General features: G+C 58.2%; 1 protein-coding gene across 3 annotated transcripts in view; it reads right to left on the reverse strand.

Annotated features, from left to right (window-relative positions):
• AGAP3 (ArfGAP with GTPase domain, ankyrin repeat and PH domain 3) overlaps window positions 1–14,544 on the reverse strand; it is a 116,770-nt gene that overhangs the window by 76,316 nt on the left and 25,910 nt on the right. For all 3 annotated transcript variants that reach the window (XM_054058403.1, XM_054058405.1, XM_054058406.1), the window contains exon 2: window positions 3,226–3,284. In XM_054058403.1, the coding sequence (XP_053914378.1) occupies window positions 3,226–3,284 (59 nt within the window). The remainder of the gene's footprint in view (window positions 1–3,225; window positions 3,285–14,544) is intronic.

The following is a 14,544-nucleotide window of genomic DNA, read 5'->3' on the forward strand; positions in this document are numbered from 1 at the left end:
GGCCCAGAGGAGGCTACAAAGATGATCCGAGGACTGGAGCACCCATACAAGGACAGGCTGAGAGAGTTGGGGTTGTTTGGCCTGGAGAAGAGAAAGCTCCAAGGAGATCTTATAGCGACCTTCCAATACCTGAAGGAGGCTACAAGAGAGCTGGGGAGGGACTTTTTACAAAGGCATGGAGTGATAGGACAAGGGGCAATGGCTATAAACTGGAGAGGGGCAGATTTAAACTAGACACAAGGAAGAATTTCTTCACAGTGAGGGGCGAAGGGCAGCACTGGAACAGGTTGCCCAGGGAAGTTGTGGATGCCCCATCCCTGGAAATGTTCAAGGCCAGGCTGGATGGGGCGCTGGGCAGTCTCATCCCATGGGAGGTGTCCCTGCCCATAGCGGGGGGGTTGGCATTAGATGATCTTTAAGGTCCCTTCCAACCAAAACCATTCTATGACTCGCTGCTCCACCAGGATTTGAGATGTTGGGTCCATCCACCAGGCAGATGCCATCGGAGACATCCATCCCCGTGCAGAGCTCCCAACAGAGCTGCTGTGCTTCTGGAAACTCTTTGTGATGATTTCAAGTGGCATGGAAAAGCCTTCATGGAAACCGCACAGAACATTACACATCCAGGAAACAAAAATCAAACTCCCAAGTCCCATTCCATGTCTCTATGTGTCACCTATTTATCAGGAACCGGCACAAGGCACGGCACTGTCAGAGCTGTCCTGGGCTCCAGTGAGCCCGGCTCCTGGAGATGAGGATATGGGGCACTGTCAGCCAACTCGAGGAAGAGCCTGCATGGCGGAGCACAGGCTGGCTCCTTCCTGAGCAGATGCTGCAAGCCATGCCCTCATCCCAGTCCAGCTGTGGACACTGCACCCTGAGAGCTGCCAGTCCCAGACACTGGGGCCAGAGCAGCTATCCTGCCCAACTGCTGCCCAGGGCTCTGCCTGATTCCACACTCCCAGGGCCAGAGCAGGGATCTGCTGGCTCCAACGATCATCAGCACATGCAGGATGGGACCAAGAGTCACGTGGTTGGGTTGAAGCTCTGCTCCAGAGCCAGCAACGCGTTCCGGTAACACATCCTCTTGGGTCGTGGTGATTTCCACTCCAGCCACTAGCTCTTCCCTGCTTACCAAGATCTGCTTCCCATTTCAGCACCCAAGGAGAGCAGGCAGGCTTCCCGGCCACACTGTGCTCTCAAAAGGAGCCGGGAGTGAGGAGAGAGGAGCGGCTGGGGTCACTAAAGCCACCAAAGCGAAGTTGCTGGCCAACTTTTTCCAGGGAAAGGGATGAGTTTGGTGGGTATGCCACCACCGGGCAGGTTCTCCAGCTTCCAGCCAGCTGCTCCAAAGCTGCTCTGGGTCCTGCCCCAGGGCTCCGGCACGCTCCGGGCAAGAGGAACTTCCCAGGTTCCAGTTTTGGTATCCCTTGTCCTGTCACTGGGCACCACTGGGAAGAGTCCAGGACCCTCCTCCTGCTCCACGCCTGTTGGACATGGATCAGCATGAATTGGATCCCCTCTTTACCTCCCCTCCTCCAGGCTGGACAGACCTTGGTCTCACAACTTCTCCTCCCAAGGGACACACTCCAGCCCCTCCTCATTTTTGTGTTCTGCTGGGCTCTCTCCAGTTGTTCCTTGTCCAGCGGCAGGGATTCATCCCTCAGATCCAATACTGGGCAGCATCCACCCAGCTGGTCGGCACAGAGGCAGGAGGCATTCCCTCCTTCTCCCAACACATCCTATTCCAGATTGCATTCGAGCGCGGCAGCGGCAGGGAGGACTCGGAGGCAGGATGCATTCCTTTCTTCTCCCAACAAGTCCTATTCCAGACTGCATCCCAGTGCAGCAGCAGCAGGGAGGGCTCGGCCCAAGGATAGGCTGTGACCTTCATCCAGGACCAGCAGATGAGTGGGATTCTCCTCTGCTCTGCTCTGCCCTCAGAAGTGTTTGTGTCCGGGTGGAGAGACCATGTCCCACACAGGGGGGGTTATGTCCAGGCACAGGGACCATATCCCAAACAAAAGAGGTTGTGTCTGAGCAGAGAGACAGTATCCGGGCAGAGAGAGTTGGGAGAGTTGGGCTTGTTCAGCCTGGAGAAGAGAAGGCTCCAAGGAGACCTTATAGTGACCATCCAGTACCTGAAGGGGGCCTACAGGAAAGCTGGAGAGGGGCTGTTCACAAAGGCTTGTGGTGACAGGACGAGGGGAGATGGGTACAAACTGGAGAGGGGCAGATTTAGACTAGACATTAGGAATAATTTCTTCACCATGGCAGTAGTGAAACATTGGAACAGGTTGCCAAGGGAACTTGTGGATGCCCCATCCCTGGAGGTGTTCAAGGCCACGTTGGATGGGCCTTGGGCAGCCTGGTTTAGTGGGATGTCCCTGCCCATGGCAGGGGGATTGGAACTGGATGATCTTTAAGGTCCCTTCCAACCCTAACTATTCTACAATCCTATCCTACATGGAGGGGGTTGTGTCTGGGTGGAGAGACCATATCCCACAGGGAAGGGATTGTGCCCGGGCAGAGAGACTACATCCCACACAGACGGGGTTGTGTCCGGGCAGAAAGATGGTATCCCACACGGAGGGGGCTGTGTCCAGGCAGAGGGACTGTATTCAGCATGGATGCAATGAAACCTGGGAAGGGTATCCCCTAGGAAACCCGTCCCAAGCTTCATCCCCTCTGTGTGGCAGAATAAAGCACCAGAGGAGAGGGCTTCATCCCGATGGAATCGCTCCACAGCTGGGACATCATGGAGCGGTCCTGGGATGCAGCTGGCAGAGAACCAGGAAGCACCAGCGCAGAGCCAAAGGCAGCGAGGCTCCCAGGGAGAGGTGACACCTCCCACGCAGGTTAACTCCTATGCTTGGATAGCTGCTTGGGATCTGCCCCTGCTTCTGCTATGCTGGAAGGTCCAGAGTTCTGCTCAGGAATTATGGCTCTGCCACAGCCAGCGGGAAGGGTGAGGTGCTCAAATGCTGCCTTTGGACCTGCACATCTGAGGGCTCTCCCAGATCAACACCTTCCCATACAAGCAGGAGCCACTGAGAAGCCCCGGCAGCAGCCCCAGCTCTTCTCTCCTCTCAGCATTCCCACTTGGCCACATGAAACCACGGAATAGTGGAACCACGAAACCACATGAACGGTGAAGTCACAGGTTTTTCCTGGGGCTTTGGAGAAGCATTGGAGAACTAGGATATCCAAGCCACGAGTACTCACCACCTTCAGCTCAGGCACCGAGCGGCTCAGGGTCCATTCCTGGCTGTTCACAAATGAATCTGCGGAACAGAGAAACCATGGGGTCAGCACAATCTCATCCAGATCCCAACGGGAATGCTGATATGCTCTCCCTGCTCTCACCAGGCAAGAGATCTATGGGTCCTCCCTCCCGCCTCATCTAGAAACACAAAGCCGGACAAGGTCCCAACACTGCCCGCATCCAGAGCTCTGGACAGGATGGAGCCGCTGAGCCAAGGGGCAGCGCAGAGCCCAGGCACCGCGGGCTGGGGGTTCTGACTCCCAGGAGTATGGAAAAACCTTCAGCATCCCATCCTCACAGGATGTGGGAAGCACCGGAGACCAGAAACTGTCTCCCTTTCTGGGAGCACAGGCTGCACAGGGCCAGGAATGACAGCAAAAGCAGGGAACAGCGAAAGCAGGGAACAGAACAGCAAGGGCAGGGAATGGTGAGGGCTGGGAACGGTGAGGTCAGGGAATGCAACAGCAAGAGCAGGGAACAGCGAGGGCTGGGAATGGTGAGGACAGGAAACAGAACAGCAAGGGCATGGAATGGCAAGGAATGGCAAGGGCTGGGAATGGTGATGGCAGGGAATGGCGAGGGCAGGGAACAGCAAGGGCAAGAAACGGAATGGCGAGGACTACACTGCAGTGCGTTGGACACAGATGACAAGATGCTGTGATCTCTGTCTGTAATTGAAAGTGAAAACAATTAATTACGCATCCATAATTTGCAGAGCACTGGAAGAGGCCTGAGGAGACCGTGGCAGCCAGGCACGGCTCCAAGCGGCACAAGGAACACCCACGCTCCTCCATGGAAATCACAAACTGTGTTCCCATCCAAACAGGCTCCAGGAGCCGGTCAAACAACACGCTTCCCAAATAAATCCAGGTTCACCGGAGGAGGAGCGAGGGCCTGGAGAGCACCTGGACTACCAGGAACAGCCAATAGCCACTCCTCACAACCAGAGTCCTTTGTTTTCCTTGGATGGGGACATCCATCCTGCACCCAAAGCCTGATGGCTTCCAAGTGGGAGCCGAAACAGTAGAGTAGCACTTGCAGTGTGTCAATAACAATGGATTTTTGGAGACCTGAGATCTGCGGGAGCTCTGCTCCTTTGGGAGCCAGCAATAAACTTGCAGAACTCATGGACATGGACACTGCAGACATGGAGAACTCAAAGGAGAAGTGGTGGATCCACCAGACCTAACTGCAAGAGCGAGGAAAGACGAAGGCCTGGGCACCACCACTGCTTGAAGTTACCCAAGGTCACCACACGTGGCTCTGGAGCTGCTCCATCCCCATCCCAGCAGCTCCTCCTTGCCTGCCTCTGCTCCTGGCAGCCCCGGCCCCACCATCGTGCTCATGATGCGCACCCCAGCTCTCCAGCAGCCCCAGCCCCACCACCGAGCTCCTGGTGTGCATCCCAGCTCTCCAGCTGCACCGGCACTACCCAAACCGGCTGGGCAAGCCAGTGGCTCTGCCAAGTAGTAGTGTTTCACCCTGTGCGGTGCCAAGCACAGCAGGCTGGAACAAGGGCAGGCCAGGAGATGCCAGCAGAGCCAGGCAGAATCCAAGGGCAGTGTCAGGATCTTCACCCCTGCCAGAAGCCGGTCGGTGACCGACTCCATCCCGGTTTATCCTCCTGCACTCCCAGCTGTCCAGGGAATGTTGAACACACAATGGCTGCAACCTTTTCCATCTCCCAGCTGACGCTTTGGACCACCTCGTCCTGTCATCCAGTGGAAGATGCATAGGGAAGAGCCTGCTCCAGCTGCCGGTGGTCGTGAGGAATCCACATGGAATCCTGGAATGGTTTGGGTTGGAAGGGACTTCAAAGACCATCCAGTTCCAACCCCCTGCCATGGGCAGGGACACCTCCTACTGGATCAGGGGCTCCACCCAGCCTCGCCTTGAACACCTCCAGGGATGGGGCAGCCACCACTTCTCTGGACAACCTGGGCCAGGGCCTTCCCACCCTCACAGGAAAACATTTCTCCCTAAGATCTCATCTCAATATCCCCTCTTTCAGCTCAAAACCATTCCCTCTCGTCCTATCCCTGCCCTTCTCCACAGCCTCTGTCCTTCGCCTCTCCTTCCTTTTTTTAGGCAGAGGTAAAATCTTCACTAAAACAACCAATAACTTAATAGGAAAACACACAATTGTGGAATTGTTGAGTTTGGAAATGACTTTTAAGATCGAGTCCAACTGTAAACCCAGCACCACCAATTCCACCACTGAACTCTGTCCCTGAAGGCCACATCCACACGGATATTAAACCCCTCCAGGGATGCGGACTCCACCACTGCCCCAGGCAGCCTCTGCCAGAGTTTGACAGCACTTTCCATGAAGAAATTTTTCCTAATATCCAATCTAAACCTCCCTTGGAACAACTTTAGGCTGTTTCATCTTATCCCATGACCTTCTGGAGTGGAGCCCGACCCCTGCCTGGCTCCAACCTCCTTTCTGGCTGCTGCAAAGAGTGATAAGGTCTCCTCTCAGCCTCCTCTTCTCCAGGCTAAACAACCCCAGGGCCCTCAGCCGCTCCTAGAATCCCTGGGCTCCAGACCCTTCTTTGGGAGCTTCCAGGCTTCCGTGAAATCCAGGCAGAGCGCCGCAGTGTCCTGCACTGTGCCCTCTGAGGCCGCTTCCCAAACATCCAGCTCACTCCTTAGCGAGCCGGTCTTTCACAGAATGGAGGACCATGATCCTGCACAACCGGCTTCAGGGTTGGGTTTGGAGCAGCTTCCTACAGAGCACCCAGAGCCTTTCGTTAACCATTCCGGGGAGCCGAAGCTCCTCAAAACCAGGAGGCATCAGTGTCCTCGGTCTTGGGTCACAACACTGGAAGAACCAGTACCAGAAGATGCAGCAGCACCTGCAGAATCGCCATTTACTAAACACAAGGCCTTGACCTACACCATTCCCTCTGGGATAAGGTCCTCAAGAACATCAGCGAATCCAGGAAGGCTGGAGGATGTGGAGCACAAACCCATTTCATGCATCAGGCGAGGATCCATGCCACAACTGAGTTGGATTTGTCCCTGTGCCGGGCTTCGGTCCTCCCACAGCCCAGCTGCTCCACGCCCCAGGCAATCCCTTGCACTCAACTAGGAGATTCCCACCTGCTCCCAGTGCATCCATTCACGGCACCACACCACCTCTTTGGACAGCATTGCCATCGCCTGACCCCTCATGCCCACAGGGACAATCCCATCCCTCGGTTTTCAAGCTATTCCCACAACACAGAGGCCCCTCCACCGCTTCCCAGCCCTCATTTGGCTCCTCCGCCAGCAGCTCCCAGCGGGAGCAGGCACAGCAGCCAGGATAACACCCACGGAGTTGCCAGAGCGGCACCTCCAGAGTGGTTTCCCAACCACCGAAAACAGCCGTTGGCCAAGTCCCGGCTGCCAGAAAGCGCTGACACAGCTCGCTGGCGCCAGCTCTGTCCATCCCAAGTGCTGATCGCCTGCTCCCAAAATGCAGCCTATGGAAGATTCTGGCATTTTGTCAGTATAAATCCTATCAGGACAATCCTATCCACTCTGTTCCTGTCACATCCCCCAATCAGCACAAGGATGGTTCAAGTCCATGGAGTTGATTTGGTTGTGGGAAGCACCCTCCGACAGCACTGCTCCCTCTAGGTCTGCCAGACCGTTCCCACTGTGGTGCTCCTGCCATGGGAGATGCCAGAGGGAGATGCCAGCCGCTAGGACACCCTTCCCTACTGGAAGAGGCCAGGCCTTGCCATCAGTGAAACAATGACCACATGGAAGTGCTCAGCAAGCCCACAGTGACCTGACCCAATCCACAGCACCAGCTGAAATCCAGGCAGGAAGGTCAGCATCCATGCACGGCCAGAGCTCTTGTTCGGCTGCTTCCAGCTGGGATAACATCCTGAGGAACCCTCATCACCGGAGTTCCTGGAGGAATCAAGGAGCAGGGATTTACTTGACCAGCTCCACTGCTGGACAAGCTGTATCCTTTGGTTATTCCACATTAAAACACTCTTCCCTCTCTTCTCCCTGTTATCCCATAACACAGTAGAGCCCAGACTGACAGGAACTCCTTCTCCAGGTGCATTTGACCTCAGAATTCAGTGGATTCACAGCACCGCCTGCACGCCAGGAGCCTCAGCAGAACCTAATGGTGCCTCCAGGACACCAGACAACCAGCTGAAAGAGGCATCAGCCTGACCGTTCCCGGGAAAAGGAGACTCTGGCCAACTCTGCTACTTTTCCTCATGGACATTTCCAGGCAGAAGACATAATCCCACGTGGAAGTTTGGAAGCAGGCAGTCCCTGCCATGAAGGAAGACCAGGTATGATAGAGCCGGGACTCCACAGAGCCGACATCCTGCGGTTCCCACGGAGCAGCCCGCAGCAGTGGGACAGTCAGCGTCACACACTTCAGAGGCTGGGATGCAACAGCTCCTTCCGTGGGAATTCAGCCCCGGCAGCTCTGATCCACTGCTGCTCGCATCCGCTTGCTGCTGCAATGCCGGGAGGGAGGAGGAAGGGATCAGCTGAGCAAAAGGGACTCTTCACCCCGGCTGCTCCCGCTCTGCTGCCTCGTCCTTCGGAAGCGCTGCTGCCAGACACATCTGGCAACTAATAATTAACCAACTTGTTATCCAAGCCACTGCAGAATGGAATTGGATGCTGAAACCCTGGACACTAAAGCCAGCCAGGAAATCAGGTCAGAGGCCAAGCAAACACAACTGAGCCCACAGTGACCATGTTCCGAGGTGTCCACACGTGGATGGAAAGGCAGCAGAGCTACATGCCTGGGCAGAGCCACCTCTTCCAGGCCAGGCTGACAGAGACTCCATCCCAGCAATGCCAGCAGGAATGGAGACTTCTCCACGGGCTGCCAGAGAGCTCCATCAGCATGGACACACTGAGCAAGAGATGATTGCAGCACAGATTAGCTCTCCAGCAATTTACTTTGCAGCAGTGAAAGGATTTGGCACACCCTTGGGAACCAAGGGCATGATTCCCAACTGCTGCCCTTGTTCCTCATCTGCTCCGCAGACGGCAGCAGCTGGTGCCATCATATTCTGCATGCTGTGCAGTGTGCAGAGTCCATAAGATTCCCATTTTAAGACTTTATCACTTAAGTGCCCAGTCCATGTTCAAACACACGCAGAAAAAAAGAATCATCCCAAATCCTCTCTGCTCTGACAGCTGGAAGGGACAAACCAGCAGAGCCGGTGATGTGGATAGACGGATAACTGATCACTTCCCTAACACCAGAACTCTGCAGAGCCCTCGCTGGAAAAATCCCACTCTGAATTCGTCCAACCTCAGCTCCAGTCATTTCACCACACAAGCACAGGCAAGTTAGGATGAAAAAGGCACTGTTACCCAAAGTTCCCTCATCTTATGGATCCAAAGTTCCTTCATGCCGTGGATGCCTGTAATCAGAACTCCTCTGCCCACATTCCCTCCAATCTCCTCTGGAGAACTGGACATTCCAGATGGGATCCTAACAGCTCCCTCCTCAATACCTTCCAGACTTCAGTTCTTCTGCAGTGTGGACACCAGATCAAATTCAGCATTCAAGGTGGAGTCTCCAAACCCATCCCAACATCCATGCTCCACCTCAATGCTCCCAGCTAAGCTGAGGCCAATACTGACAGGAAATGATGTCAATCACAATTAACTCCATTCACACTTCTCCTAACTGTCTCCTCTCACTCATCCCTACATGTTCATCCTCCACGTGGCCAAACCGGAGATAAAAGATAGTTACCTCAAAGGACCTGGAAAAGCAAGGCTTCTTTCTGGGAGAGGGGAATATGTTTGTGAGCTGCAGAGTCCAGATCTCACTGTCAGAGGTGCTGCACCCATCCCATGATCCTTCCCTGCACAGGGAAAACTCCAATCCCACACCACCCCAGTTCTTCCAAGCCTGTGCCTACCAGAGGGCTTCTTTGGATCCGCACCAACTGGTACCTGAATATGCTCCTCCAAACCGCTGGCCAGGTTCACCCACAGTCTGTCCTCACTGGCTGGACTTTGCATAGACTCTGCTCTCCAACTCCAAGAGTACTTGCTGGCCAGACTCTGTGTGGACTCTGCTCTCCCACTCCAAGAGTCCGTCTTCCCTAATGAACTGGTATCCACAGATGAACCCCCTTCAGAGGGTGCGCTGGGGCTGTATTCACAGCTCTCCTAGGACTAAGGTGGGCAGTACTGGAATAATACATCCAAGTTCCTGAAACGTGGAGTGGGTGTTAGGAACAGCATCAGCCAGCAAGGATCATTTCTGAACAAGAACAGGGCAGATGTCTGATCCACCACATCCAACAAACCCACACTGGAGCCATACGAAGGCTGCGCATTTCCAGTCTATAGAGTCCTGGCTTAGAGGTTCACGGCTCCCACTGGAGTGAGCCAGAGCCCAGGGACCAACGTGCTGAGCTGAGATACACTTGGGAAGAGGGTGGAGGAGCCACACAGATCTGGTCTGTAAATGTCACCACTGCAGCTTCACATCTCACTCATCCCAAGAGGACACAGCTCCACCAGGCACAGCCATGCAAGTAATAACAAAGCCAGTGTCCTGAGAGAAGACCAAACAGGACCACGAGCTTTGCAGCTCCAACACGCTGGGCTGGATTTGGAACACAGTTCCAGCGGCACTCTGGAAAGGTCATTCCCAAGCTCCAGCAGGAGCCATGGTGGCAAACTGGGTGCATATTGGCTAGGCACTGCTGGAAAGGGCTTTGAGTCTTCCCGGTGCTCCCAGCAAGGCGTCAGAAGGCTCTCCAGCAGTAGGACTCAAGGGGATCCCCAGCTCATCCCAGTGGAGCAGCCAGGTGAGGGCTGAGGACACCAACACATGCACTCAACCTCAGCTTCTCCCTTGGGAACACGGCTGCCAGGCTGGCTGCTGCTGGAAGCCGCCGGCAAGCAGGAACAGGCCCCCCGCTGCAGGGCAGCTCCCGGCCCTCCCTGCCCGGATACACCCACATTCCACAGCCATGAGCGCAGCCTCCCCTCTCCTGGGAACCTCTCGCCACCCAGCCAGCACCCAGCCCACGGCGCCCCTGCCCGCAGCACAGCCTCCCGGGAGGAGAGCGTCGGCAGCATCCTGGCCCTTCACAGAAAGCCACCTTCCCGTCCCGATCCCCCAGCACCTTTCCCTGGAACTGCAGGAGAAGGAGGATTGGTGGGAATGAGCCTGTTGAGCTCTCTGCATGGCACCCATGGAGCTCCAGCTGCTCCCCAGAGCCCAGCTCTCCTGGAAAGTGTCCTGGCATGAAGCTCCTGGGCAGGCACTGCCACAGGAACGTGCGGATTCCTTCAGGAGCCCGCCAGCCCCCATCCATCCCTCTGGCACACGAGCCAAGTAGGGAACAGCCTGTGCAATGCCTGGACTCCAGAGAAAAGCGATGGTAATGCGCGGCTGCCCCAAGAGCATGGATCTTGGCCCATCTCAGCACCGCTCCCTGCACACAGGCCAGTGTCCGATGCCTTAAAAAGCCTGCGGATCCTCAACTCCCAGCCCTGCGTGTTCCCCTCCGCAGAGGCAGCCGGGCACACTGTGAGAGTGGGAACGGAGCAGTGTGGTCCCAACATGGCTCCCAAATGTCTGACATGGGTGAGGAGCCCACAGCAGCAAAGCCGAACTTCAGCTCCTCCAGCAATTCCCAGCACACTCCCAGGCCCCACGGGGGTTCCCGTCCCCTCTTTGTCCCTCTGCCAGGCCACTCGGGATGCCACCATGGCTCCACGCGCTGCTTCATACCTGGCGAGCACAGCCATGCTCCCAAACCTCCACTCGGCCCCAGGAAAGCCCCCGACATTGCTCAGACAGAGCCTGGCACCAGGGAGCTGCACAGGGGAGGAGGTGCAGGCACGTGTCCGTGTTCCCTGATCCCCTTGTGCCATTCCAGACAGCTCACAGACAGTCCAGCACTTGCTCAGAGCCTGCACAGGTTCCCTCTCCCTTTCCTGCGGGATTTCAGCTCCCTCTGCTCTCCTAGCCCCACTGCAGGAGGCTCAGCTCTCCCTGCCCTTCCCTCGGATGCTGCTGCAGAAAGATGGACACAGGACACACACGCTCAACTCCCAGGTGTCTGGCTGGCAAGGGAACCTGTTCCCCATGGTATCTCCTCACAGCAAGCCACGCTGCAGCTCCTCTGGCATGGCCACCGGCTGCTGGAGCATGGAAGGACCCCAGGAATGCTTGCACTCACTCACCACAGCCCAGCTTCACCAAACGGAGCACTGGGACGCAATCAGATGCCCATTCCCAGAGCTTCAGGATGAGCCATGGCCACACACCCAATGGAGCACCAGGATACAACTGGATGCCTGTTCCTGGCCCAGGAGCTCCAGGATGAGCTGTGGCCACCCACCCTACGGACCTCCCAGATGCAATCGGATGCCCATGCTTGATCCAGGAGCTCTGGGATGAGCCGCAGCTGCCCACCCTGCAGAGCACTGGGACGCAACTGAATGCCCACTTCCATGCCAGGAACTCCAGGATGAGCCGCGGCTGCCCACCCCACGGGCCTTACCCAGCACTCGCAGCGCGTCGCTGCCCAGCAGGATGGGATCCCCGGGGCAGGCGCTGCCGCCGCGCTCTCGCCTTCGGAAGCGGCTGGTGAGGAGCTTCCAGAGTCCTCCCGCTTGCCCGGGCTCGGCGTGCAGCCGCCCACCGCCCCTGCCCAGCTCTGGGTAGAGCAGATCCCGCTTGCTGGGACAAGTGTGCAGGGAGCTCGCGTCGCCCTCACTCTTGGTGCGGAGCCGTGCAGGGCGCAGGAGCCCCCCGGAATCCGAGCGCCGCAGCTCGTGGCCACGGCGCAGGCGAAAGCTGAAGCTTTTCCGTAGAGAGCTGAAGCTTCTCCTGGGACTGGGGCTGCTCCGGCCGCTGCTCCCGAAGAGGTTCCAGCGGCGGCTGCCCCAGAGGGATCCCTGCCGGAGGAAGCCGGGGCTGCTGGCGGGCGGGAAGGCGACGCTGCTGGGGCGCGGGCGCTGCTGCGTCCCGGGGAGCGGGGCCCCCTCCGAGCCCTCCCGGCGGGGCGGGCGCAGGCGGAGGAGCCCCAAGAAGCCGCCGTGGGCGCGGGGCGGCGGGGCCGTGTCCGCCAGCCCGGTGCCGGTGTGATTCCCGGTGCCGTTCCCGGTGCTCCCCGCCGCGCAGAAGCTCCGGGGCCGCCGTTCCCGGGGCTGGACCGGGATGCCCTGCAGGTCCAGCGACTCGCAGAGGCTGGCGGCGCGGCGGGGGCTCAGCCCCGGGACCGCCCCGCTCCCGGTCCCCGCCATCCCCGGCCCCGGGACCGCCCCGTTCCCCTCCACCTCCACCCCCACCCCCGGGCCGGGACCGCCCCGGTCCCCTCCATCCCACCCCCGGGCCGGGACCGCCCCGCTCCCCGGCACCGCCCCGCTCCCGTTCCCCTTCGTCCTCACCCCCGGGACTGGGAGCGCTTTGGTTCCCTCTATCCCCGATCCACTTCGACCCGGTCCCCTCCGTCCCCACGCCCGGGACCGGCGCGCCCGGTCTCGGCTCCAGCGGCGGGGATGCACGGATCCGCCCGGAACGGGGCCGGGGCACGAGGGGATCGGGAGGACCAGGGTCACCCCTTCCGCCGCCAGCGGAGCGGGGCTGGGACCGGGACCGCCCGCCTGGGACCGAGACCGGGACTGAAACGGGGAACGGGGCTGGGAACGGTACCGCACGGCGGGGCTGAGACTGGAATCGGTACAGGGACAGAGCCCCGACACTGCTCAGCAAGGCATGGGCCCTGCCAGGGCAGCACCGGGAGCCGCGAAGAGCCGGGAAGCGCCGCCTGCACTGCCCAGCGGGAGCTGGAACCGGTACCGGGGCTGGGATGGGGACTGGTACCAGCACCGGTACCGGAGCCCCCGTGGCTCAGCGCTCCCAGCCGTGGCCGCCAGGGGGCGCTGCGATCCCGAGCGCCGCTGCCGACCGGTGCCCCCTGGCGGCTGTGGGGCGAGCGGCACGAGGAGCCCCCATCCCAGCCCCTGGTACCAGGAAACCGCCCCATCCCAGGTCCAGTACTGGGAAACAGTCCCCATCCCGAGTCCGGTACCGGGAAACCTCCCTGGTGTCGGGAACCGCCCCCCCATCCAGGGTCCAGTACTGGGAAATGGCCCCAATCCTGGGAAACCACCCTAATCCTGGGTCCAGTACCAGGACATGCCAACCCCATCCATCCCTGAGTCCAGTACTAGGAGATGCCAACCTCATCCATCCCCGAGTCCGGTGATGTGAGACACAGACCTCATCCATGCCTGGGATACAGTACCAGGAGACGCCAACCTCATCCACCAGAGTCCTGTACCAGAAGACACAGACTTCATCCATCCCCAGGATCTGGTACCTGGACACACCGACCCCATACACTCCAGGGATCCGGTACCGGAAGACATGGACCTCATCTAACCCCAGGATGTGATACTGAAAGACACTGACCCCATCCAACCCCGAGTACAGTATCAGGAGACACCGACCCCATCCACCCCTGGGATCCGGTACCAGAAGACACCAGCCCCATCCATTCTAGAGGCTAGTACCAGGAGACGCTGACCTCATCCATCCCCAGGTCTGCTACTAGGACACGCCAACCCCATCTATTCCCAGGTCCCATGCTGGGAGCATGGAAAACCTCACCGTTCGGCTCTGCCACCCTTCCAGGCTTCGCTTCAGAGCAGCGGTTTTCCTGGATGCAACACACCTTAAATTATTTTTATTTTCAGGAAGCTCTGCCTGCTACTCCAGTCGAGGTCTCTGGCCTCTTCTAGGCTTTCCAGGAAACACTGTAACACCAGCAGCTCCTTCTCCCCCTCCTCATCCAGGAATCTTTGCCTCCACTGCCTTGGCTCTTCCCAAATCCCACTGTCATTTTGGGCTTGAGCCTCTCTCCAAACTCTCATCCACCTCCAAGATTTTCCTGACCAACATCCCATCTCCTCTTCCATTTTCTAGGATGCATCCAGCCCTGCCCACCACTTGCAGCCCTAGGACATGACTGGATCCCACCACATCCAGCCCTTACCATGGCACAGCCAGCACATCAGTCCAGCCTCTTCCTCTCCCTTCTCTGTCCTTTCCCAAGCCTACAGGTGCTGCAGCCACCTCCCTTCCGTCCCCGTAACTCATGGATCACTGCCCCCATGCCAGAGCCATCACCCAGCAGATCCCCCCCTTCCCTGAGCTCCTGCTCTTCCCTCAGATGTTTTGCCCCTTCCCAACAGTGAAATCCCTAATCCAGCAGTGCTGCACGATGTGGAACACAGGGATTCCCTCCCTCCCCACCCCATACCAG

Source organism: Cuculus canorus, chromosome 2, assembly GCF_017976375.1.
Source record: "Cuculus canorus isolate bCucCan1 chromosome 2, bCucCan1.pri, whole genome shotgun sequence".
NCBI lineage: Eukaryota > Metazoa > Chordata > Aves > Cuculiformes > Cuculidae > Cuculus > Cuculus canorus.